Source organism: Sinocyclocheilus grahami, unplaced genomic scaffold, assembly GCF_001515645.1.
Source record: "Sinocyclocheilus grahami isolate Dianchi unplaced genomic scaffold, SAMN03320097.WGS_v1.1 scaffold2021.1, whole genome shotgun sequence".
NCBI classification, from domain to species: Eukaryota; Metazoa; Chordata; class Actinopteri; order Cypriniformes; family Cyprinidae; genus Sinocyclocheilus; species Sinocyclocheilus grahami.
In genome coordinates, this window is record NW_015507200.1 from 63,361 (window position 1) to 86,035 (window position 22,675).

The window sequence follows — 22,675 nt, forward strand, 5'->3', positions numbered from 1 at the left end:
TGTTTCCGTTCAGATCAAATCACAACAACGTAGGAAACGGATCCGGCGTGATGCACATACACAACGTGTATCTACATATAGCATTTACTTTGTTTTATATTTGTAAAAACAACAACAACAACAAAATCATCCTTTAAAAAAAACTTGTATCTCCTTTATATTTATTTACATTTGTAAGAAGACATATTCTTTGTTCTAAACCAATAGAAGACCTCATATCACTCATGCTAAACAAACTCTTGATCAGGTAAATGTATTTCTCAGTTGTGACATGACTTACCTACTCAGTTGTTGACATGATATATGATATGATATGATATTAATAAAGCAAACAAGAGTTCATATGACAGTTTATAACAGTCATAAATAAAATAATCCAGGTTGATTTTCTCTTTCACCTATCACCGAACAACCCACGCAATGAAAGAGTCCCTCTCATTATTCCAGCTAATAAACGGGCTGCTGAAATCGTTCTCTGTGGGTAGTCATGTGTCTGCAAGCTTTGACTGTAGGATTTATTAAACTAAAAATGCAACACCTTTTTAAAGTTTAAAGAGCCATTTTGTTGTTTTTTTTGGAAAAAATGGACTGAGAAATGAGTGAAACATTTGACACCTGGCCCAGGCGCCATTATTTCACACACAAATTCGTACACACACGTGATAACAAATGATAACAAAAACAGGGTTAAAAAGACACTGTATGTTAACTGTATGATAAGCTCTTCATGATACTTTTAACTAGTAGTGTAAATAATATTTAATATGCATTGCTATTACTCTTGCTATTAGTGTATTTCCTTTTATTTCATTTATTTCAACACGCAAATTCAGTCACTGATCTCAGTAGTAATCATCACAGATGATCAGTGGTGTAGAGTTTTCATTCCTCAGATACCCCAAACTAACAAATGGATAGAGTTTCTCATTAAAAGACTGATTAGTGTAAGAATACATAAGAGACATAGCCTCCACATCATAAAAAGAGACAAGACCCTTCTCATAATCCACAAACACACCGACCCTCTGAGGATTCACACTCAGAGGAAGAGAGACATGTGGAGACTTACGAGCCCAACTCTCCCCATCTCTCAGACTTACAGTCCAGTATCCAATCATAGGACTCACAACGGTCAAGCCCATCCTGTTAACAGATACTCTGGCCACTCCTAAATCCCACTCAGTTTGGCCCTTCACCTGAACCTCATAGTAAAAACACCCTGAGGAGAATCCATCCTTCCCAAGAACACCAAGATAATCATTAAATCTGTCTTTTTTTCCATCCACTCCTTCCAGTTGTGTGTTTCCATCTCTCACTTGTTTCCCATCATGGGACACGATGAGACGTGGATGAGCCGTATCAGCATCCAGAATCACATCCCCTGCTGAAAAATATAGAAACATCTGCTTTACAGATGAGTATAATAAAATACATGCAATGTTTAATTTTTTAAAAAGGAATTATGGTAACTTTACAACAAGATAAAGAGGAATAAAAAATGCATAATTAATTGTAAATAAATGTAATGTTTAATGTTCTAATTGTTCAGATCGTGTTTTTGCTGTTTTATTTTATGTGCTTGAGTTTTCTCTGTGTGTCATTTTGTTGCCTGTTGATTTGTTTGTCTTGCTTTTCTTTTATTAAACATTTATAAATTTAAATATATAGTTTTCTCTTATGGCACTAAAACTGCATTTGATCATTTAGGATTTGAATCATTTGATTGCATTTATACAGTGCATTATACAAAACTCCCAAACACATAAAATGTTTGACATAATAATGAATTTGGGAAAATAGAATTATTAAATTAAATTATGAATTATTAAAATAAATAATTATGTTATTAAACATGAGTAATTTGTACTCACCTGTGTGTGTTCTTAAATGTGTGATCTCTAAAAACATAAAGTACGAAGTTATAACGGCTTCATAACAGAATTCATCTTTAGATCAATAATGAGATCGATAATTTTAATCACCACTTGATCCAAAAAAAATCCAAGAAGACTTTACAGCGTTTATATATCTTATAATTCAATATAACAAATTGTACACATATGAATACACAGCATATTAATTAATTAATTCATTCATTCATTCCAACAATTCAAAATTAATAAATGAATATATTAATGAAGCCATATAAACAAATTCACCTTGTAATATAATCATCTTCTGATTTTGTAAACGTTGATCACATTCTAAAGGCAATTCAGAAAAAGATGAATAAAAAATGTATAACTCTAACAAAGAACAAGCCATGTACAGCAAGTTATGTACATCTGCTAACTGAATAAATATACAATATACAAACAAATGCTGACCAGGACCCAAGATACACAAAAGTAATACACAGAGTCTGTTAAGAGACTGACTTTAGATGAATAATAAATTAATAACTTAATAAAGAAAAAAATCTTCATGTTTTATTCTCCTTTTCTCAAATTTCATAATGAAACATGAGAAAACAGCACTAAATATATAGGCTATATACACCTGGGGGGTATTACAAAAAGCAGATTATGTGACATACACGGGTATGTTTAAGGGTAAGTAAGCAGATAAACTCAGTTTTCGGTTCCAAAAACCGGAGGCACCTTTAAGGGTATGCAAGTAGCCATAGCAATCTGAACATAACCTGCTCCGGAGTACTTTGGTTTTCATCTGTTACTACATGGTTTTTTATCGTTTGATTTACTTGCACACCTTCTATTCATTTCGATTGGTTTAGTCTGTCTATTTAAGATCTGTGTTTCATTTAGTTCATGGTTAGTTCTCGTTGCACTTTACCCAGCTGTTTTGTTCCTGTTTCTGAAGTGCTGAAGCACTGATCGACTTCAAAATTGATTGTGTCATGCTTGTTTACCTGTGCACCGAGCCTGTTTTGTCACCTAGCACTGTGTTATTGATGTCTGTGTTCCCACCCTGCCTCCCACTCCCATCGTCCTCTGCCTGTTCCGCTCACTGTCTCGCATCAGCACTGCGTCTCCTCTCAAGCAATCTGTCCAGCACATCATGGATCCGCCTTGAGCTGGTTAGTTCGTCAGCTCAGCCCTAGAGTGTTGGCCACATAGCTCCGCCCAGAACCTCTGTACCCTTCGCTCCACCTTGGCCTGTCGACCTGACGGATCCTCGCTCCCTCAGCTCCACCGGGCTTCCTCGTTCCTCCTGCTCTGCCTTGGTCAGTCGTCACTCTGCCTGCACAACTGACTTCCAGGCCTTCATCTACACTTCATCCCTTCAGCTCTGATGGGCTCCTCCTGTCCTCCAGCTCCACGCCAGCTGCTTGTCACCATGGCTCTGCCTTGGACTCCACTGCCTTTGGCTGTGTCTCAGTCAATCGTCACCCTGATTCCTGCAGCCATGCCTCACCATGGCTCCTTCCTCCCTCAGCTCCAGTGTGGGTCAATGTCCTGGTCATCCTGCTAGGGGTTCCACCCAGGCCACTCCCAACTTTATCTCTCCCTTGACCCTGCCTGTCCCATGTTCTTGCTTGGCATCCCCCACCGAAGCCCCCTTCTGTTCTCCTCTGTTGGATTGTTATTTATTTAATTTTTTTGTGGATGTCGCCTTCTTGAAAGGAGGGATAATGTCAGGGTTCATCTGTGTTTGTTTTGATTTTGCACATGTTTTAGCTCAGTTTCAGTACAATTCTGCTTAGGGCACCCATTTGGCCAGCAGTGGCCCTGGTCATATGTGATAACCGTGGGACTAGCATTCCTTGAGTAAGCAAGTTTTGGGCATCCCGGTCCGGTCATGAGAGGCTCTCCTCACTATCCCAGGCCAATTAAAGTCCCGCTGTATCGTTACTTTTAGGGGGGGATTCTGACTTAGAGGCATTCAGTCATAATCCTACAGATGGTAGCTTCGCACCAGTGACTCCTCAGCCAAACATATGCACCAAATATCTGAAAACGCGGTTCCTCAGTCAACCCAGGTCACGTTCCCTATTAGTGAGTGAACAATGCAACACTTGGTGAATTCTGCTTTAAAATTAAAGGATGAGCCAACATCGGGCGATCAAAAAGTGACGTTGCTATGAACACTTGGCTGCCACAAGCCAGTTATCCCTGTGGTAACTTTTCCTGCTTAAAACCCCAAAAGCCAGAAGGATCGTGAGGACGATCCTTTATTCATACTGAAATCAACTGAGAGCTCAACGTATACGTGACGGTAAGCTAACCTTGCTTTCTGGAATACATCTATAGGCCTACATCTGTTCAACCAAGGCAACCAGCCAACAAGTGTCTAGCATACATAAACTCATTTTATATTGTTTAAAACTGCCATCATGGATTAAACACAAACATTCATTTGAAATGTGGTGGAGTTAACATTGTTCATGACATTGTTCGTGAAAACTATTCACAGGCTATCTAACTTGCTTACATAAACTATATAAAATAACAAGAAAACAAGAATTTACCTCCGTTTTTTTTAACAAACACAGTTATAAGTATTCCAGCATTCACACTGAGCACAACAGCTACTGAAATCAGGATGACGGATGTCCTCCAAAAATTAAACATATTACCTGCAAAACAAAACCATAATTAAGCACACGGTGTAAATCAAACATTTTAAAATATATAATCATTATATATAATTAAAATATATAATGATCAATTTTGAATTGTACATACATACTGTTAATACAAAACTATTGTAAATCTAATGCTGCTGTGCTTTTAACTTCATGGCCTAAGCTGAAAATATTTGTTCTTTTTTTACTGAATCAAAAATACCACGAGAACATGACAGACAAGTACAGGAACAAAAGTGTCAGTACTTACTTGAGGTGATAATCTGTGTATCCAGCATGTGATGTCTCAGTCTGACTCTGCAGTGAATCTTGTCACTGTGATGTATAGTGATAGTGTGTTTCACACTGAATCTATCTGCATTTCTGTGTGTCTCTGTAGTTTCTGAACTCAAACTGACTCCTTCACTGTTCAGCCACTCAAGATCAGGCTCAGGATACCAACCTTCAGATTCACACTGTAAACGAAGCCCTCCTGAATCATCAAATCCATCTACAGTGATCACTGGAGGACTTCCTGCAACAGCTACAGATGAAGAACATTGACTGAGTGAATCATAAAACAGCAACATGTACACTAAATTAATCAAGACTAAACTCATTCAATTATAGTTTTCATTCCATGTTGAAAAAACCAGCATATGCTGGTTCGGTATGTTTTGATGCTGGGATGCTGGTTTAAGCTGGTCCTTTGCTGGTTTATGCTGGTCCTTTTGCTCATTTATGCTGGTCATGTGCTGGCAAAGGACCAGCATAAACCAGCAAAAGGACCAGCATAAACCAGCAAAGGACCAGCTTAAACCAGCAAAGGACCAGCTTAAACCAGCGTCAAAACATACCTAACCAGCATATGCTGGTTTTTTCAACAGGGTTGGTTTACTCACCTTCAACTCTGACCATAACAGTGGCATCGACAGACCGGGATTTGGACTGAATTAAACACTTATAAATTCCTTCATCAGAGACTTGGACTGATGAGAGTTTGAGTGATGCGTTTCCTGTCTGTAGTTCTTGATGATTCAGTTTTGTTCTCCCTCTGTAGGACTGACTCTGATTTGTGTTTCTGTCTTCATTATCCTCATAGAGATGCACTACTGAGTCTTTCAGATCAGATCTAAACCACTCCACTCTCATGTCCACAACACTGATGTTGGGTTTGACTGAACAGGGCAGAATCACATCTTCACCAACCAAAGCAAATACTGGATCTGCAGCTCCCACTACTTCATACCGGTCTGTTACAAGAGAAAGAGAATAAGTCTAACAGGTTTTGAGTCTTCACTACATTATGTGAACTGAGGTGTCATCATTTATTTACTCTCCAAACCTTCCATTCCTTTTACAAAAGAAGATATTTTGTATAATGTTCATACATCATTGAGTGGCAACCTCCAAAAGGACAAACAAATCATAAGAGCAGTACACTTAGATGCGTCAAGCCAGGTTTAATGTTGAAACTGAAATGACACAACTTGATCTTTCTCGTCTCACTGATCATAACATATCATGTTTGACTTTAGGGCTACAGTGAAAAGATAATGATGACCTTGTTTTGGTCTGTTCCTTCCAAATAAGCTATTGTCAGATACTTTTATGGTAGGTTTTTTTGTGTGTGTGTGTCAGGCCCTGGTAACTATATGCTGGTCCTATGCTTCTTTGCTATTTTAGAGTAAAAGATGACAATGTATGGTTATTCATTTTTGGGTGAGCTCTGTCTTTAAATGTGTGTGTAACATGTGTGACGGTCCATGAGTTTTAAAGATAAGTTGAAATACATTTCAAAATTCTTTGTACATTTCAAAATACATTTACTTCATCTCTAGTTTACTTCATGGATATTTACAAGATAACTTATTGATCAATATTTCATGTTGATGTATTTGTTTATTTGGTAAGCAATGTGTAATAAGAATTACAGAATGTACAGAATTAACCCCTTTAGCCAGACGATGACCAGCTTAGTGTACATTATTCCTTGTGTAATTATTTCTTCCTCCCACGTAAACACATAAAGACATGCTTCATCTCTTTAAAAAGAATAAATCATTACCTGATCTTGAATCCCTAATTCCAATAATAACCAGCAGCGTCAAAAAAATGAACTTCATGTCTGAGAAAAATGGATGTTAAATGAAAAATATGAAAAGAGAAAACATGCATTATAATCAGAAACTCACAGAATGGTGTTAACATGCAAGTGTTTTGCCTCAGAATACTTGCTTACACCAAATACATTTCATACACATCTACAATCACTTTCTGTTTCAGAAAAACTGCTTAAACCAGTAGAAATGGCAAACGTTGGGATGCACATGATGTCCTGAGTCACATGAGGCCCTGAGGCACGTGATGTCCTGCTTAACAGAGGGCGAAGATGGCAGGCCAAGATAACATGCCTTGGACAATGGGAAGGTGTGGGAAGAGGAAGTGGATCATCTAGCAAAGGAGGCACTGAAATGATCTTATATACAACTGAATATTCCACTTTGTAAAGAAGACGTTAAGGCTATAATTACGGCTATAAAAGGCAAATGGCAAGTACAATGGAATGAGGAGGAAAGAGGAAGACATCTTTATCAGATGCAAAATAAAATTGGTGGTGAAAGAGAAAATCGAGGCAGTAGAAGAGAAGACACAATCATTACCAGACTTCGCCTTGGGCATACAGCTCTTAATTATTCCCTGTATAGAATGAACAAACATGAGTCTGGGAATTGCAGTCTATGTGGATTAGCGGAAACTGTAGAGCATGTATTAATATATTGCACTGCTTATCAAAATGAAAGGATAATTCTCGTGGAAGAGTTCAAAGAAATGGGGATAGGAAATATTACACTTAAAAACTGTTGAATAATGGCTTGGAAAGTTATAGAGTATAAATGGTATAAATGGTATGTTCCATAATTTTTTTTTTTTCAGAATGTATTTGTTGTTTTTTCAAAGCTTAGTCTTTCTTCCTGTTCCATCAATGAACCACACTCCAGCTCAGTAGAATGCACCTTTTGTGTGTTTGCCAACCACCTAGAAGAAGGTGTGGGAAGTTAACCCCTGCATGTTTCAAGATGCTTTGAATGCTTTGAGGTAGAAAGAAAAATTCAGGGACTTCTTGGAAATGCATGGACATTGTTTGAAAGTTTGCTGGATGATTACAAAGAAAAGAGAGAACAGATGATTCATCTGACTGACTGACTGAACCAAACAAGTATGGTTTCTTTTTATATTCTTATGGTGGTTTGCCAATATCATTACTTTTAAGTGCTGAAAGAAATCTTTCCGAACTGCACATACTGGCAACTCGTCTGCAAAATGCTGGTTTGACTGGACTCAAGGATTCTTAAAGGTCTGAGTGCATATGGACTGATGGACTGTGAAACTGAGTGCATACTGTAAGTTGAATTGTGAACCCATTGTTCATGTGAACCAAAATGAATTAATTATGAAATTGGTGGTTTACACCCCAATGTATTGGAGGTGTCAAGGAATGACCTGAATTTTATTTAATTTTTGAATTATGTAACTTTTTGTTGAATTGTTGAAATGTTTTTGTTATGTTAAATGAGCTCCTGAACTGGAATTGAGTTTTTTTCTGTGCATTTGTGAATCCTTAATGCTTTGCCCTCGTTGAATGGTATATCTTTTTTTCCTTTTCAAAAATGACTAAGAGTTTATATTAGGGATGCACCGATATGAAAATTTTGCCCGATACCGATAACCAATAATTCTTGAAAATGTTAGCTGATAAATCTATATCCAAATTTTTATATACTGGATCATCTAGCAAAGGAGGCACTGAAATGATCTTATATACAACTGAATATTCCACTTTGTAAAGAAGACGTTAAGGCTATAATTACGGCTATAAAAGGCAAATGGCAAGTACAATGGAATGAGGAGGAAAGAGGAAGACATCTTTATCAGATGCAAAATAAAATTGGTGGTGAAAGAGATTTTTTCAGAATGTATTTGTTGTTTTTTCAAAGCTTAGTCTTTCTTCCTGTTCCATCAATGAACCACACTCCAGCTCAGTAGAATGCACCTTTTGTTTGTTTGCCAACCACCTAGAAGAAGGTGTGGGAAGTTAACCCCTGCATGTTTCAAGATGCTTTGAATGCTTTGAGGTAGAAAGAAAAATTCAGGGACTTCTTGGAAATGCATGGACATTGTTTGAAAGTTTGCTGGATGATTACAAAGAAAAGAGAGAACAGATGATTCATCTGACTGACTGACTGAACCAAACAAGTATGGTTTCTTTTTATATTCTTATGGTGGTTTGCCAATATCATTACTTTTAAGTGCTGAAAGAAATCTTTCCGAACTGCACATACTGGCAACTCGTCTGCAAAATGCTGGTTTGACTGGACTCAAGGATTCTTAAAGGTCTGAGTGCATATGGACTGATGGACTGTGAAACTGAGTGCATACTGTAAGTTGAATTGTGAACCCATTGTTCATGTGAACCAAAATGAATTAATTATGAAATTGGTGGTTTACACCCCAATGTATTGGAGGTGTCAAGGAATGACCTGAATTTTATTTAATTTTTGAATTATGTAACTTTTTGTTGAATTGTTGAAATGTTTTTGTTATGTTAAATGAGCTCCTGAACTGGAATTGAGTTTTTTTTACAAATTAACACCACTGTTTTAAACAGCAGCCGTTTGAGCTGCGCGTGCTGGAGCTGAAGAGCTGAATGAACATGGTAAACTGAAGCGTTTTGCTGGCAGCTTATTTAACTCAAGGAAATGCATCCTGAGATTAATATTAATACAACATAAACATAATATTATAACTTATATATGTACAAAATAGTCAGAATGCTATTAGCTATAGCTATAGTCAGAATGTGTGATCCTGTTGTGGATGCGCTCTTCCCATAACGACGTGCTGAAACACGGCAACTAAACCCAAAGGATTCACAACGTTTTATTATAATAATGTTCTCATTAGAATGTTATATACACGACATTCCCAATCATAGTTATTAATGTTGTGCACTGCTGTTTGAGCTGAGTGCACTGAGTTAAAGACGATCACCGGTAAACTGAAGCGCTCTTTTAACTTAACCAAACGCATGCTATATGAGATAAATCAGATATACATCAAATAAACACAATATTACAACGTACAATTGCACAAAAGGCTGCAAACGAACAGCGCTCATCTGAAGTGTCTCTGAAGGACATAATGCATTATTTATTGGCTTTAAGATATCGGCCAAATTTTCTTATCGGGCCGATACCGATAACAGAAAAAATTGAGCATTTATCGGCCGAAACCGATATGGTCATGGTAACATCGTGCATCCCTAGTTTATATGAATTAAGTCTTGCTGTTTGTGTGTTGATAGTTCACCCATACAAGTCAAGTCACCTTTATTTACTGTATATAGCGCTTTTAACAATACAGATTGTGTCAATGCAACTGTACAGCATTAATTAGGAAAATAGTGTCAATAATGCAAAATCATAATAGTAAACACAAATTTTTCAGTTAAAGGCAGTTCATCATTGAATTCAGTGATGTCATCATCCAGCTCAGTTTAAATAGTGTCTGTGCAATCAAGTACAAACATATGCATACATGTTAAGAAAAGTATTTCTATTCCTCTAAATTTACGAATCCTTTGCAGGGTTTACTGACTAAAAGACTGAAGAAATTTTGCAGGTTTAATCACCTGCTTGGCACCCCAAATTAATTGTGTCAATCCATTACAAAAAGAAAATGTATTGAAATTCCTCGGTCATGTGGTTTGTTCTGACGCCATTCAATTAGACTATGAGAAGAACCAAGCTTTCAACAACTTTCCTGTGCATTCAAATCTAAAATCCCTTCCATGTTTCTTGGGAAAGGCGGACATCACGGCTTTGCACCAAATTTTTTACAAATAGCCAAACCCCTCACTGCCCTGAAATAAAAAGGAGCAAGGTTTAAATGGACTTCTGAATGTCAGATTGCTTTTGACACCCTTAAGGAGCATTTGTTGAGCTTAGGACATCCTAATTTCGATTTACCAATTGTGGTTAACATTGATGCTAGTGATATTGGCCTTGGAGCTGTATTTGTCCAGTAGAGAGGCCTAGGCACAGAATACAAAAAAAGAAAGTACAATACAGTTCCAGATGCCCTTTCCCTTGCTCCAGCGGACCAACCTCACTCGTCAACCTGTGCCATAGTATTAATATCCACCAAAGGGAGATATCTGTCTTTCCTGTTACTGACAATGGAGTATGGAAAGTCCAACAAGAGGATGCAGAAGTGCAAGAAGTGTATCTATTTATTCTGGACGATGGAAAGAATATAGGCAACTCCTCTATTACTCTGGCCTTTATTGAGGACAAAGTCTATCGTATATTCCAGCTACCACAACGTACCATCTACCAAGTGTGGATACTCAACTTCTTATGTGCAAGACTTTTGAGATTCTTTCATGATGACCTGCTCTCAGGTCATCTAGGTAGATACAAACCTTTCAGAAGGTTGCAATCTCTTGCTTACTGGCCTAATATAAGTTTGGATGTCAAGAAGTATGTCTGGAATTGTTCAGTTTTTCAGCTCAACAAACCAAAGGGTAAGAAACTAGCTGGGAAGTTACAGCAAACCCTACTGGTAACAGAATCCTGGGAAATGCTTTGTGTTGATATAATGGGATCTTTTCCCAGGAGTTCCTAGCTAAATTCTTATCTACTGGTCTTTATTGACTATTTCTCCAGAAGGGTGGAACTTTTTCCATTGCAGACAGCTACAGCTCTGTCTATCTCACAAATCCTGGTCATAGAAATAATCATTCATTGGGGAGTCCCAGTCTACATTCTGTCTGACCAAGGACTGCTATTTGTGTCAGAAATCTTTGCAGAGACCTGTAGCATGGGCGTAGAATACGCGGAGGACGTGTCCCCCCACTTTTCATAAAAGCAAAATTAGTCCCCCGCACTTTTTTGGGGCAAGTGTGTTCACATAGAGGTTTTTAGGAGCCAGTGTGAAAGAAATCTTGATTTCAATTCAAAGAGAAAAGGTAGTCTATGCATGACCTTTTATTCATAACCAAAATTAGAATATCTGAATATTACAAAAATATAGGAAAAATATTACAAATGTAATTAATAATACAAATTATTGGTAATTGTCTAGCAGGGTATTTGATTTCTTAGCCAATTAAAAGTAAGAGATGAGGGGAAAAAACTCGTTGATTAGACCAAAAAAAGAGGTATTATTACATTTGACATTTTGACATTTCTGTCCCCCTCACTTCTGAAATGATGGCTGACAGAATCATGCATTCGAATCAGATTAAACAGCTGTAAAAGCTACTTTTTTCAGGCTATGACATATTCCGTTACACATCACTTTATTTAAAGACCAATAGCGTTTAAAGGGGTCAAATTAAACTTTTTTTCTCCAAAAGCCGCTCGAGAAATTGCATTAAAACATTTTACACAGGCATGTCTCGAACTGCACGCAGACGTCATCAGTGAGCGTCAACAGGGTCCTTTCACTCACCGTACGCCGCAGTTTCCAGTCCTCTATAGGTTAAACTACAGCAGAAGCAGAGATGATCCGATCATTAGGTTTACTCAAATACTCTCTGAATGTCTCTCAGAGGGCTCATGTCAGGCTCTTATCATCCAGCAGAGGGGTCGCGACATTCACTGGAGGTACATGTTTAATGTGTTTATCATGGATGAGCTGTTAGATAGTGTGATCAGTGAATCAGAGCACAGCAGCGTGATGAAATATTATAACGGGTGACGAATGGTTTTAATCAAATAAACGCAGACTTTTCGGTTAAAACATGTATTTGTCTCATTGACAAAATAAACCAGTTTTGTACTGATAAGTCTATATTGCTCAGCTGGACATGTTCAGTAATGTTATCAATTTCTGTAAATAATCTCCATATTTACCTGCGTATGCAGATGTAAAAAACTATTGAGCATAGACTGACAGTAGCAACTATCAAATCCAACCCCCTCTATATGGTTAATAAACTTCAGTGCTGTTTGATTCTGACTCGTTTTCTTCAGCAGCTGACACTAATGTCAGACAGCAGCTTCCTCACTCCACATCTGCCAGACTCTGGAGCTCCAGCTGTGCTGCTGCTGGGGTCAGTGTGGCTCATCGCAGATACAGCACACAACAGGCTGAGAGCGCAGAGGAGGACACGCTCCACACAATCATCAGTGACACCGAGAACGTTCAAGGTAAACCAAAGCTTGGGGTCAGACAGATTTCTTTATTTATTTGGTTAGAAATGAATACTTCTGTTAAGCAGCAATGCATTAAATTGATCAAAAGTGACTAAAGAACAGCACAACTGTTTTCTGAAGGAGCATGTGACACTGGAGACTGGAGTAATGATGAGAATTCAGCTTTGCAGCACAGGAATAAATTACATTTAAACATATATTACAATAGAAAACAGTTACTTTAAATTGTAATAATATTTCACAAAACTTAAAGCATATACTATAGTGTATTGAAATTGCAAGTATATGTTTAAACTCTTGTTTCTTTGTTCAAATAAGGATCTTACTCCAAACACGAGTTTCAAGCAGAGACGAAGAAACTGCTGGATATTGTGGCCAGATCGCTGTATTCTGAGAAAGAGGTGATATATTAAACAGAAAACAGATCCAATGCGGTCCTGTTTGATTATTTATTTTGAAGCATTCAAGTCTGTATGCTCCTACAGGACTCAATCTATTGATTAACCAGTACCATTTTTCAGGCTGATTATTTGATTTCATCCGATTTGTCATCGTAAAGTTGTATTATGTATATATCTGCAACATATTGGCCACCCTGTAGATTTATTGGATCAAAAACTAATCAAATAATTACATATTTAATCAGCTTGATATGGCATTCATCATTTGTCTGTCTCTCATTGGAGAAGTTTTTGCACTAATAAACATAGCTTTTAATTTCAAGGATTGGATTCTGATTTACAACTAGAAACCCATCTGAGAAATATCTATATAAATTATAATAATATAATATATGCATGAACAGGAAAAATCATATAAATACATGAATCAGACTGCAACTTCATGTAATAGACTCAGTGATTTTCTGACACACACCTGCTGTGTTAGGTGTTCATCAGAGAGCTGATCTCAAACAGCAGTGATGCTCTGGAGAAACTGCGGCACAAGATGATCACAGCAGGAGGAGAAACAGCACCCATGGAGATCCACCTGCAGACAGATGCAGCCACAGGCACCTTCACCATCCAGGTACCTTCAGCCCATACAACCCCTCCATCACGACTCTGAGGGGCTCGAGAACAGAATCATGCATTAGAATCAGATTAAACAGCTGTTATTGATACTTTTTTTTCAAGATACGTCATATTCCGTTACACATCACTTTATTTAAATAGTCTTGAGACCAATTGCGTTCTAAGTAAAGAAGATAAAGAACAGGTTTTCTATTGATAGTTTGCATAATTCCAAAGCTGTTTTCAATTTATGAAATAAAACACACTTTTTAGTCATGCAAACAATCAAGCATCTACATATCTTTCTATTGCATGTTTTTTTTTTTCATCTTGTAACAACAAACAGTGTTTTGAACCTTTAACACTTAACAACAGTGAACAAAACTCAGATGATTTCTACAGACGTGACTAACCTAAATGCCTCTGAGTGGCCATTGTAGTCTTAAATCAACGTGATCTGCAACAGAATCAATCTGCAACGGGAGCAGATCTAAATGTAGTGCTGCAATTGGTACTTCATTTATTTTCATTTCTCACTTTAATCATTGCATTGCATTTATTTCAGTTGTGCAGGGGCATTTTTCTTGCCCACATATCATGAGCTTACAGTCTTTCGTTAAAGCAGCTAAACCACTGTGACTTACATTATTTACATTCTTTTTATAAAATATTATCTATTAAACATAATATATAATGTCATTTTACTACAAAATAACAACTGAAATATGCATTTAAATTACAATAAGTTTTAATACATTAAATTTAAATGATTTGCACAATAAATTTAAAATTGCATATATATACAGTGGGTACGGAAAGTATTCAGACCCCCTTAAAATTTTCACTTTTTGTTATATTGCAGCCATTTGCTAAAATCATTTAAGTTATTTTTTTTTCCTCATTAATGTACACACAGCACCCCATATTGACAGAAAAACACAGAATTGTTGACATTTTTGCAGATTTATTAAAAAAGAAAAACTGAAATATCACATGGTCCTAAGTATTCAGACCCTTTGCTGTGACACTCATATATTTAACTCAGGTGCTGTCCATTTCTTCTGATCATCCTTGAGATGGTTCTACACCTTAATTTGAGTCCAGCTGTGTTTGATTATACTGATTGGACTTGATTAGGAAAGCCACACACCTGTCTATATAAGACCTTACAGCTCACAGTGCATGTCAGAGCAAATGAGAATCATGAGGTCAAAGGAACTGCCTGAAGAGCTCAGAGACAGAATTGTGGCAAGGCACAGATCTGGCCAAGGTTACAAAAAAAATTCTGCTGCACTTAAGGTTCCTAAGAGCACAGCGGCCTCCATAATCCTTAAATGGAAGACATTTGGGACCACCAGAACCCTTCCTAGAGCTGGCCGTCCGGCCAAACTGAGAGAAGAGCCTTGGTGAGAGAGGTAAAGAAGAACCCAAAGATCACTGTGGCTGAGCTCCAGAGATGCAGTCGGGAGATGGGAGAAAGTTGTAGAAAGTCAACCACCACTGCAGCCCTCCACCAGGCGGGGCTTTAGGGCAGAGTGGCCCGACGGAAGCCTCTCCTCAGTGCAAGACACATGAAAAAACACCTGAAGGACTCCAAGATGGTGAGAAATAAGATTATCTGGTCTGATGAGACCAAGATAGAACTTTTTGGCCTTAATTCTAAGCGGTATGTGTGGAGAAAACCAGGCACTGCTCATCACCTGTCCAATACAGTCCCAACAGTGAAGCATGGTGGTGGCAGCATCATGCTGGGGGGGTGTTTTTCAGCTGCAGGGACAGGACAACTGGTTGCAATCGAGGGAAAGATGAATGCAGCCAAGTACAGGGATATCCTGGACGAAAACCTTCTCCAGAGTGCTCAGGACCTCAGACTGGGCCGAAGGTTTACCTGCCAACAAGACAATGACCCTAAGCACACAGCTAAAATAACGAAGGAGTGGCTTCACAACAACTCTGTGACTGTTCTTGAATGGCCCAGCCAGAGCCCTGACTTAAACCCAATTGAGCATCTCTGGAGAGACCAAAATATATTTCAATGTTATTAATTAGTTTTCCACTGTAGTGACGGAGCACTTTAATTGCTGTGTAGAATGTATTGATCAGCATTCTTCTGCTCTGATTTGTAGGACACGGGTGTTGGGATGAACAAAGAGGAGCTGGTTGCTAATCTGGGCACCATCGCTCGATCTGGATCAAAGGTGCTTCTCACTGAACTCTTCAAACTCTGCTGTTTCTCATTCGATCAGTGGTTTTATTTCATGGTCCTTTTGTTCTTCCTCCATCAGGCTTTTCTGGATGCTCTTCAGAATCAAGCGGAGGCCAGCAGCTCCATCATCGGTCAGTTCGGTGTGGGCTTTTACTCCGCCTTCATGGTGGCTGATAAAGTGGACGTTTATTCTCAGTCAGCAGAACCAGGCGCTCCTGGATACAAGTGGTCCTCAGACGGGTGAGAGAAATGAGAAGAGAGATGGGTTTAAGAACAGTTTTAAGACAAAAAGGATGTGCTTTTTTATTAGGGCTCCTTGATTATGAAAGAAATCATAATTACACTTATTTTGGTTAATATCATAATCACGATTATTTAAACATGATCAGGAGTGGGCAATATGACAAAGTAACTAATACTAGGCTAACTTTTATGCCAGCTTTTGCCATATTTGTGGCTGTTAGACTACCTTTAGGCATCTAACATTAAGACAAAGCAAACATTTGTCAACATTAATCACATTTTTGTGTTTTACTCACTTGGTTTTGTGTGTCTGCAGCTCTGGAGGGTTTGAGATAGCATAAGCTTCAGGCGGGCGAATATATATTGCCTATGTACCACCATATAATATACACGCTTGTTTCGATCATACGAAGGCAAATTCATAGATACTAAACAAGGTAAGATTACATATAGTGAAAAGGGATGATCAGGAATGGGTCCCCTCACAAGCATACTAAAATAGTCTAAGAATATCACAGACAAAATACACAATGACAATAATATACTCAATGGCCTGAAGAAATATGTGTGTTCATTCAAATAACGTTTTTTCTATGAATTAACTAGAACACAGTCCATTTCTACTCTGCTTTTCCTTGGGACAAAGAGTGGGCTATCCTTCTCACATTCCTGGGGGGTCATAAAACCAGTGATATCATGATTAGTTGTCATGGTGACCAGAGGGCCTGGTGTTCAGCAGACATCCTGGCATCCAGTTTATTGAGTGAGGGGACTGTGACGATTTGTTAACCTAATGAATAATTGATTTGTTAAATCAAATTAAAGTTAGTGTGTCAGATTGGTCGAGACGCTACAACGATTATTTAAACATGATCAGGAGTGGGCAATATGACAAAGTAACTAATACTAGGCTAACTAATGCAGGTAAAAAAGCCCTTAAACAATTATTGAAGACAAGTAAATTATTGAAGAGAAATAACAAATAATAGGGCAAATACAGCAGAAAAAACCGACTGCATATTACATCAGTAACATTAAATGATTTGACTGATTTGGACATTACGTTTGGGGTGAAACGTGCACTGCTTTAAAGAAAAACAATGGGTGGCACTATAGTTTTATGTAAATTATTGGGTTTCCTTGATCATTGGAAGCCGAGTTTGAAATCAAGACTAAAATTACCATCAACACGCAAAGTAACTGCACATCTCTGCCAGCTTTTGCCATATTTGTGGCTGTTAGACTACCTTTAGGCATCTAACATTAAGACAAAGCAAACATTTGTCAACATTAATCACATTTTTGTGTTTTACTCACTTGGTTTTGTGTGTCTGCAGCTCTGGAGTGTTTGAGATCGCAGAAGCTTCAGGTGTGCGTCAGGGAACCAAGATCGTGCTCCACTTTAAAGACGACTGCAAAGAGTTTTCATCAGAAGACCGAGTCAAAGGTGTGCAGCCCTCAAAACCACAAACATTGACATAAAACATGAGATGCTTGGAGAAGAAACTCACTGAAGTGACTGTGGTCTGTTTTGCAGAGGTTGTGACCAAGTACAGTAACTTTGTCAGCTTTCCCATCTTCCTGAACGGACGGCGGTTAAACACCCTGCAGGTACAGCATGTGAGGTCTGTTTGTAAATGACCTTTGACCTCCCTGTGGCTCTGATGATCAGCCCTGAGCTGTTTTCTCTCTCTCTGAATACATAGTTATTTTAAATGAGTTACATCTATTAGTTACATGTTACATTATTAACAACTGAAGTATGCATTTAAAGTACTAATTTGTACATATTTTGATTTCATATTTTAATTAATCAAGCATGTACTTAAATTGCACATATATAATTTTTAAAACAAGCATATACATATTTTAAAATTACATTATGCATTTAAAAATGTATTGATTTTTTACAATTATTTTGTATTTAATAACTTAAAGGAGACATATTATGCCACTTTTTACAATATGTAATATAAGTCTCTGGTGTCCCCAGAATGTGTCTGTGAAGTTTCAGCTCAAAATACTCCACAGATAATTTATTATATCATTTTGAAAATGCCAATTTTGAGTGGAAGCAGAAACGAGCTGTTTTTCGGGCCTGTCTCTTTAAATGCAAATGAGCTTCTGCTCCCCGCCCCCTTTTCCAGAATAGAGCTGCACCATTACAGCTCGGACCTGCTAAAAACATCTGTTTTGGTTCAGATTATGTTGTTTATCGTGCTGAAATCATGCGTTTTAAACCATATGAGTTTAAACTTCTGATATACGGTTTTCTGAGCGCACACGGACAGAAAGCGGCTGTCACAGCATGCGAGTACTAAACTAAGTTCTCATTCACACAAGTTTACGTTAAACACACACGAGTTACAAAAAACTGTCGGTTATGTCTGTGAAGGTAAACAGCTGGGAAATAAATCGCATGTTTATTTTAGATCTGTGTGGCAGCAGCAATATACAGTAAATAAATCAATAAATCCACTGCTCTGTTGTCTCCTCTGAGGCTGGGACTGTAAACAGTGTTCTGTGCTCGTCTGTGCAGCCAAAGACAGAACAGTTAGCATGTTCTGCTCAAACGTTCGCCATGGCATTACAACTGGTACACCGTTGTCACTTGCGAAAACACAATAACGGCGCCGTGGATGGAAACTTACAGATTAAGGGGAGGTAATATTATAATGAGATCCCTTTGTCACGTCACCAAGGGAGTGAAATCAGACGCGCTCGTTTTCTCAGACGCTTGCAGAAAAGTCTTACCAAAACAAAGTTACTGTGTTAATCTTTTTCACGTTTCCTTGATTGGTAGATGCACCGGGGACCTGATTATAGCACTTAAAACCTGGAAAAGTCAGATTTTCGTGATATGTCACCTTTAAATACTTAAATATTTACATAATTTACCAACTGAAGTATGTATTTAAAATACAAATTCATGCATAATTTATATGAAATTATATGCATTTAAACTCAAATTACAGTGTGTACCTGATTTAATTATGTGTGATTAAATTATGTACATAAATTGGATTATACATATCAACATTACTTTAAAATAATGTTATTTTTAAATTAATTACATTTTTTTGAATTATACATTTTATTTAGTATTCAGTGGTGTATCTGATTTTTATGTCACAAATATTTCACATCCATTTATTTGATAATCAGCCATGTAATAAATCCTAATGACTCTTCTTGTTTTGCGATGATGCACAACTGGTGTGTAAATGTGTGTGAGCAGAAACCTTCCATGTTTGACGTGAGTCGTGAGATGGGATCCAGTGTGGCTCTGTACAGCAGGAAGGTTCTGATCCAAACCAAAGCCACAGACATCCTGCCCAAGTGGCTGCGCTTCCTACGAGGTCAGATGAGCGTCCATATGTTTGAGTGAAACAAACTTTAAATGCATTATTAGATTTAAAAACTAAGGAAATTTGACTGTTGTGTGACTGCATTTGCAGGTGTTGTGGACAGTGAAGACATTCCTCTGAACCTCAGCAGAGAGCTGCTACAGGAAAGTGCTCTGATCAGGTACAAACCCACCTGAAATATGACGTAATGCCTTCTGCATTGTGCAAATAATAAGAGTAACACACTGTTTTCTTTCAGGAAACTGCGGGATGTTTTACAGCAGCGGGTCATTCGGTTCCTGTTGGACCAGAGCAAGAAGGATCCGGAGAAATACGCTCGCTTCTTTGATGACTACGGGCTGTTTATGCGCGAGGGCATCGTCACCACAGCGGAGCAGAGCGTCAAGGTGCGAGACGACTCAGTTTGGCCTTCTTAATCCACCTGATTCTCTCTGATTGTGTTTAAACAGCTGTTTTTTGTCGTAACAGGAGGACATCGCTAAGCTGTTGCGTTTTGAGTCGTCAGCGCTTCCTGCGGGACAGCAGACCAGCCTGATGGAGTACGCCTCTCGGATGAAGGCGGGAACGAGGAACATTTACTATCTGTGCGCGCCGAATCGCCACCTGGCCGAGCACTCGCCATACTTTGAGGCCATGAAACAGAAAGATATGGAGGTGAGACTAGAGACAATCAGGTACACAGTTAATATTCACTGTCATACTCGAGAGAAAATGGGTGATGAATCTACAAGTTGATCCGAAGGCTGATGGAATGCATTGCAGATTTGCTGGAAACAACCTCTAATTAATTTGCAACTAAACATGTACTCAGTTCACTCCTATTTTGAAAGCATAAACTGTGCATTATCCATTGACACGGCTGTCGACAGATCCTGAGATGAACACAAGGGGCACCAACGCTGCTGTTTATCTCAAAATGGCCAAAAGTATTGGTCAGCAGCTAATGGAAGGCTAAAGATGCATTGATTAAATAATTTAATCTATTTTGTTGTGGTCACATGACAAAAATGATAAAAAGTTGTTTTCCCAAGGTCTCAATTTTTTTCATCTTAAGAAAATAGATTCAAATGGTGCATAATTGTAAATGTTTAAACCACTACATGTACATCATAATATAAAAATCTACATTTAATAATATAATTGTATTATACTTTTAATAATATGTTAATATATATTGAATAATAACATGAAAACATGTTTTTTTTTATTTAGTGTCTGTCTGTTCTTTTACACCACAGGGTAAAAAAAAAATGGAGAGCTCACTTAATATTAAAACCTAATAGCTTTTAATAAGACAGAGTCACTCTTCCTCCTAATTAATATAACAGTATATATTAAATCAATAACATTGTTTAAAAAAAAACATGGTTTTTAATCTCTAACATTTTAACCTTCAAAAGAACAAACTAATTTATATATTTATGAATTTTATTCAATGCTTATTTATTATTGATTTATTCTATTAATCATTCTGTATTTATATTTCAATATTTATAAAACAATACTTGTTTGGTCCTATATTTAATTGGTTAAACATTTACAGTTAAGCACAAGGATTTATTGAGAAGTAATTTTGATTGCAGCAAAACAAGAGAAAAAGATGTGTTTCTGCAGGTCTTGTTCTGCTTCGAGCAGTTTGATGAGCTCACGCTGCTTCACCTCAGAGAGTTCGACAGGAAGAAGCTCATCTCAGCCGAGACTGATATTGTCGTAGATCATTACAAAGAGGAGAAATTTCAAGACAGCAAACCAGGTAAGAGTCAATACAGTCACCGTTTTCTGTCATTATCTGAGACATGTCAACTAAAGAGTGATTTCTGCATCTCTTGAATTGATGAGTTCATGTTCTTGATTCCTTGCCTTGTTTTGCAAACAATGTTAATGTGAATTAAGCATTTAGACAAATAAATGAAAGGCCAATTATCTAAAAACGAATAAGTCAGTGGTGATGTGATTGTGTTGTGCAGCATCAGAGCGACTGACAGATCAGCAGGCAGAAGATCTGATGGCCTGGATGAGGAACGCACTCGTACAGAGAGTCACCAACATCAAGGTAACCACATGTACATGCAAAAAAACACAATTACATTCTCATTCATTGCTTCTACTCGCATCAAAAAACTATACTGATTGTGTAGCAAAGGTAACTTTTAGTAAACATCGTCAAAAAGCAACTATATTTAAAAAATTGCATGTACATACTATAAAAATATAAAGTGTTTAGATCATTAATTGCATTATACATGTGTACAAAATATTTTTTTACATTTTTAATTAGCCTGTTACATTTAACAAAATAAAATTAGTTTTAATTTATAGTTTTAATTTTTTTGGGTATTCAACAGTGTCTGATTTCTTTCCTCTCAAATAATCATTTCAACTTTAATATCTCTATTTCATGTCCATATATTGATTTGTTTGGTAATCAGCCATGTAATAAATTCTGATCACTCTTTGTATGTACTATTATAACATATAAATGCATTTAAAGTGTTAATTCAATACATATTTCAATTGCAATTAAGCGCATATCTTGAACTTAAATTACAGTATGCAATTAAAAATAACTTCATATATATATATATATATATATATAATTTATAGTAAAAATTGCACTATACACATTTTTAACTTTAATTAGCATGTTACTGTTTAACAGTCTCAAATATGCGTTATTTTTAATTAATCCGAAATGCAGTTATGTGCATTAACATTCATTTTAATTGTATGTATATTATATGTAATATATGCAAATAATATGTATCTATGCATACAAATTAAAACAAATTTACATTTGTTTTTCATAAGTTTGTTATTTCTCTATAATAGTAATTTCATCTCTTATCAATATTTCATTTGTTTGGTAATCAGCCTTGTAATAAATCCGGACCACTCTTTGTATTATGATGATGATCGACATGGTGCTTAATTGTAAATGCTCAGCCATTTACATAATTTAGCATATTTCAAACAGTGATTTTTACTAGGAGTGCTCCGATCAGGGTTTTTGAGGCCGATCGGCGATTACAGAAAGCAGTATCTGCCGATCCGATCTCCGATACCAATCTTTTTAAATCCTCCTTTTAATCATTTATAAC

At 37.2% G+C, this 22,675-nt stretch overlaps 2 protein-coding genes across 2 annotated transcripts; one reads left to right on the forward strand and one right to left on the reverse strand.

Moving 5' to 3' along the window:
- Positions 1–842: 842 nt before the first annotated feature.
- Positions 843–6,651, reverse strand: LOC107573745 (butyrophilin subfamily 1 member A1-like). Its single transcript, XM_016260189.1, has 5 exons — positions 6,594–6,651; positions 5,428–5,778; positions 4,797–5,069; positions 4,430–4,537; positions 843–1,381 (listed from the first exon to the last, which is right to left on the reverse strand). The coding sequence occupies exons 1-5, from the start codon at positions 6,649–6,651 to the stop codon at positions 843–845; spliced, it is 1,329 nt and encodes a 442-aa protein (XP_016115675.1).
- Positions 6,652–12,040: 5,389 nt separating this feature from the next.
- Positions 12,041–21,948, forward strand: LOC107573746 (heat shock protein 75 kDa, mitochondrial-like). The gene is made up of 15 exons (XM_016260190.1): positions 12,041–12,195; positions 12,568–12,741; positions 13,066–13,148; positions 13,636–13,776; positions 15,887–15,958; positions 16,046–16,206; positions 17,547–17,656; positions 17,747–17,834; positions 19,375–19,568; positions 19,668–19,737; positions 19,816–19,963; positions 20,046–20,231; positions 21,192–21,330; positions 21,545–21,640; positions 21,923–21,948. Exons 1-15 carry the CDS (start codon positions 12,093–12,095, stop codon positions 21,946–21,948), a joined length of 1,791 nt encoding a protein of 596 aa, XP_016115676.1. The 5' UTR covers positions 12,041–12,092.
- The last annotated feature ends 727 nt before the right edge of the window (positions 21,949–22,675 follow it).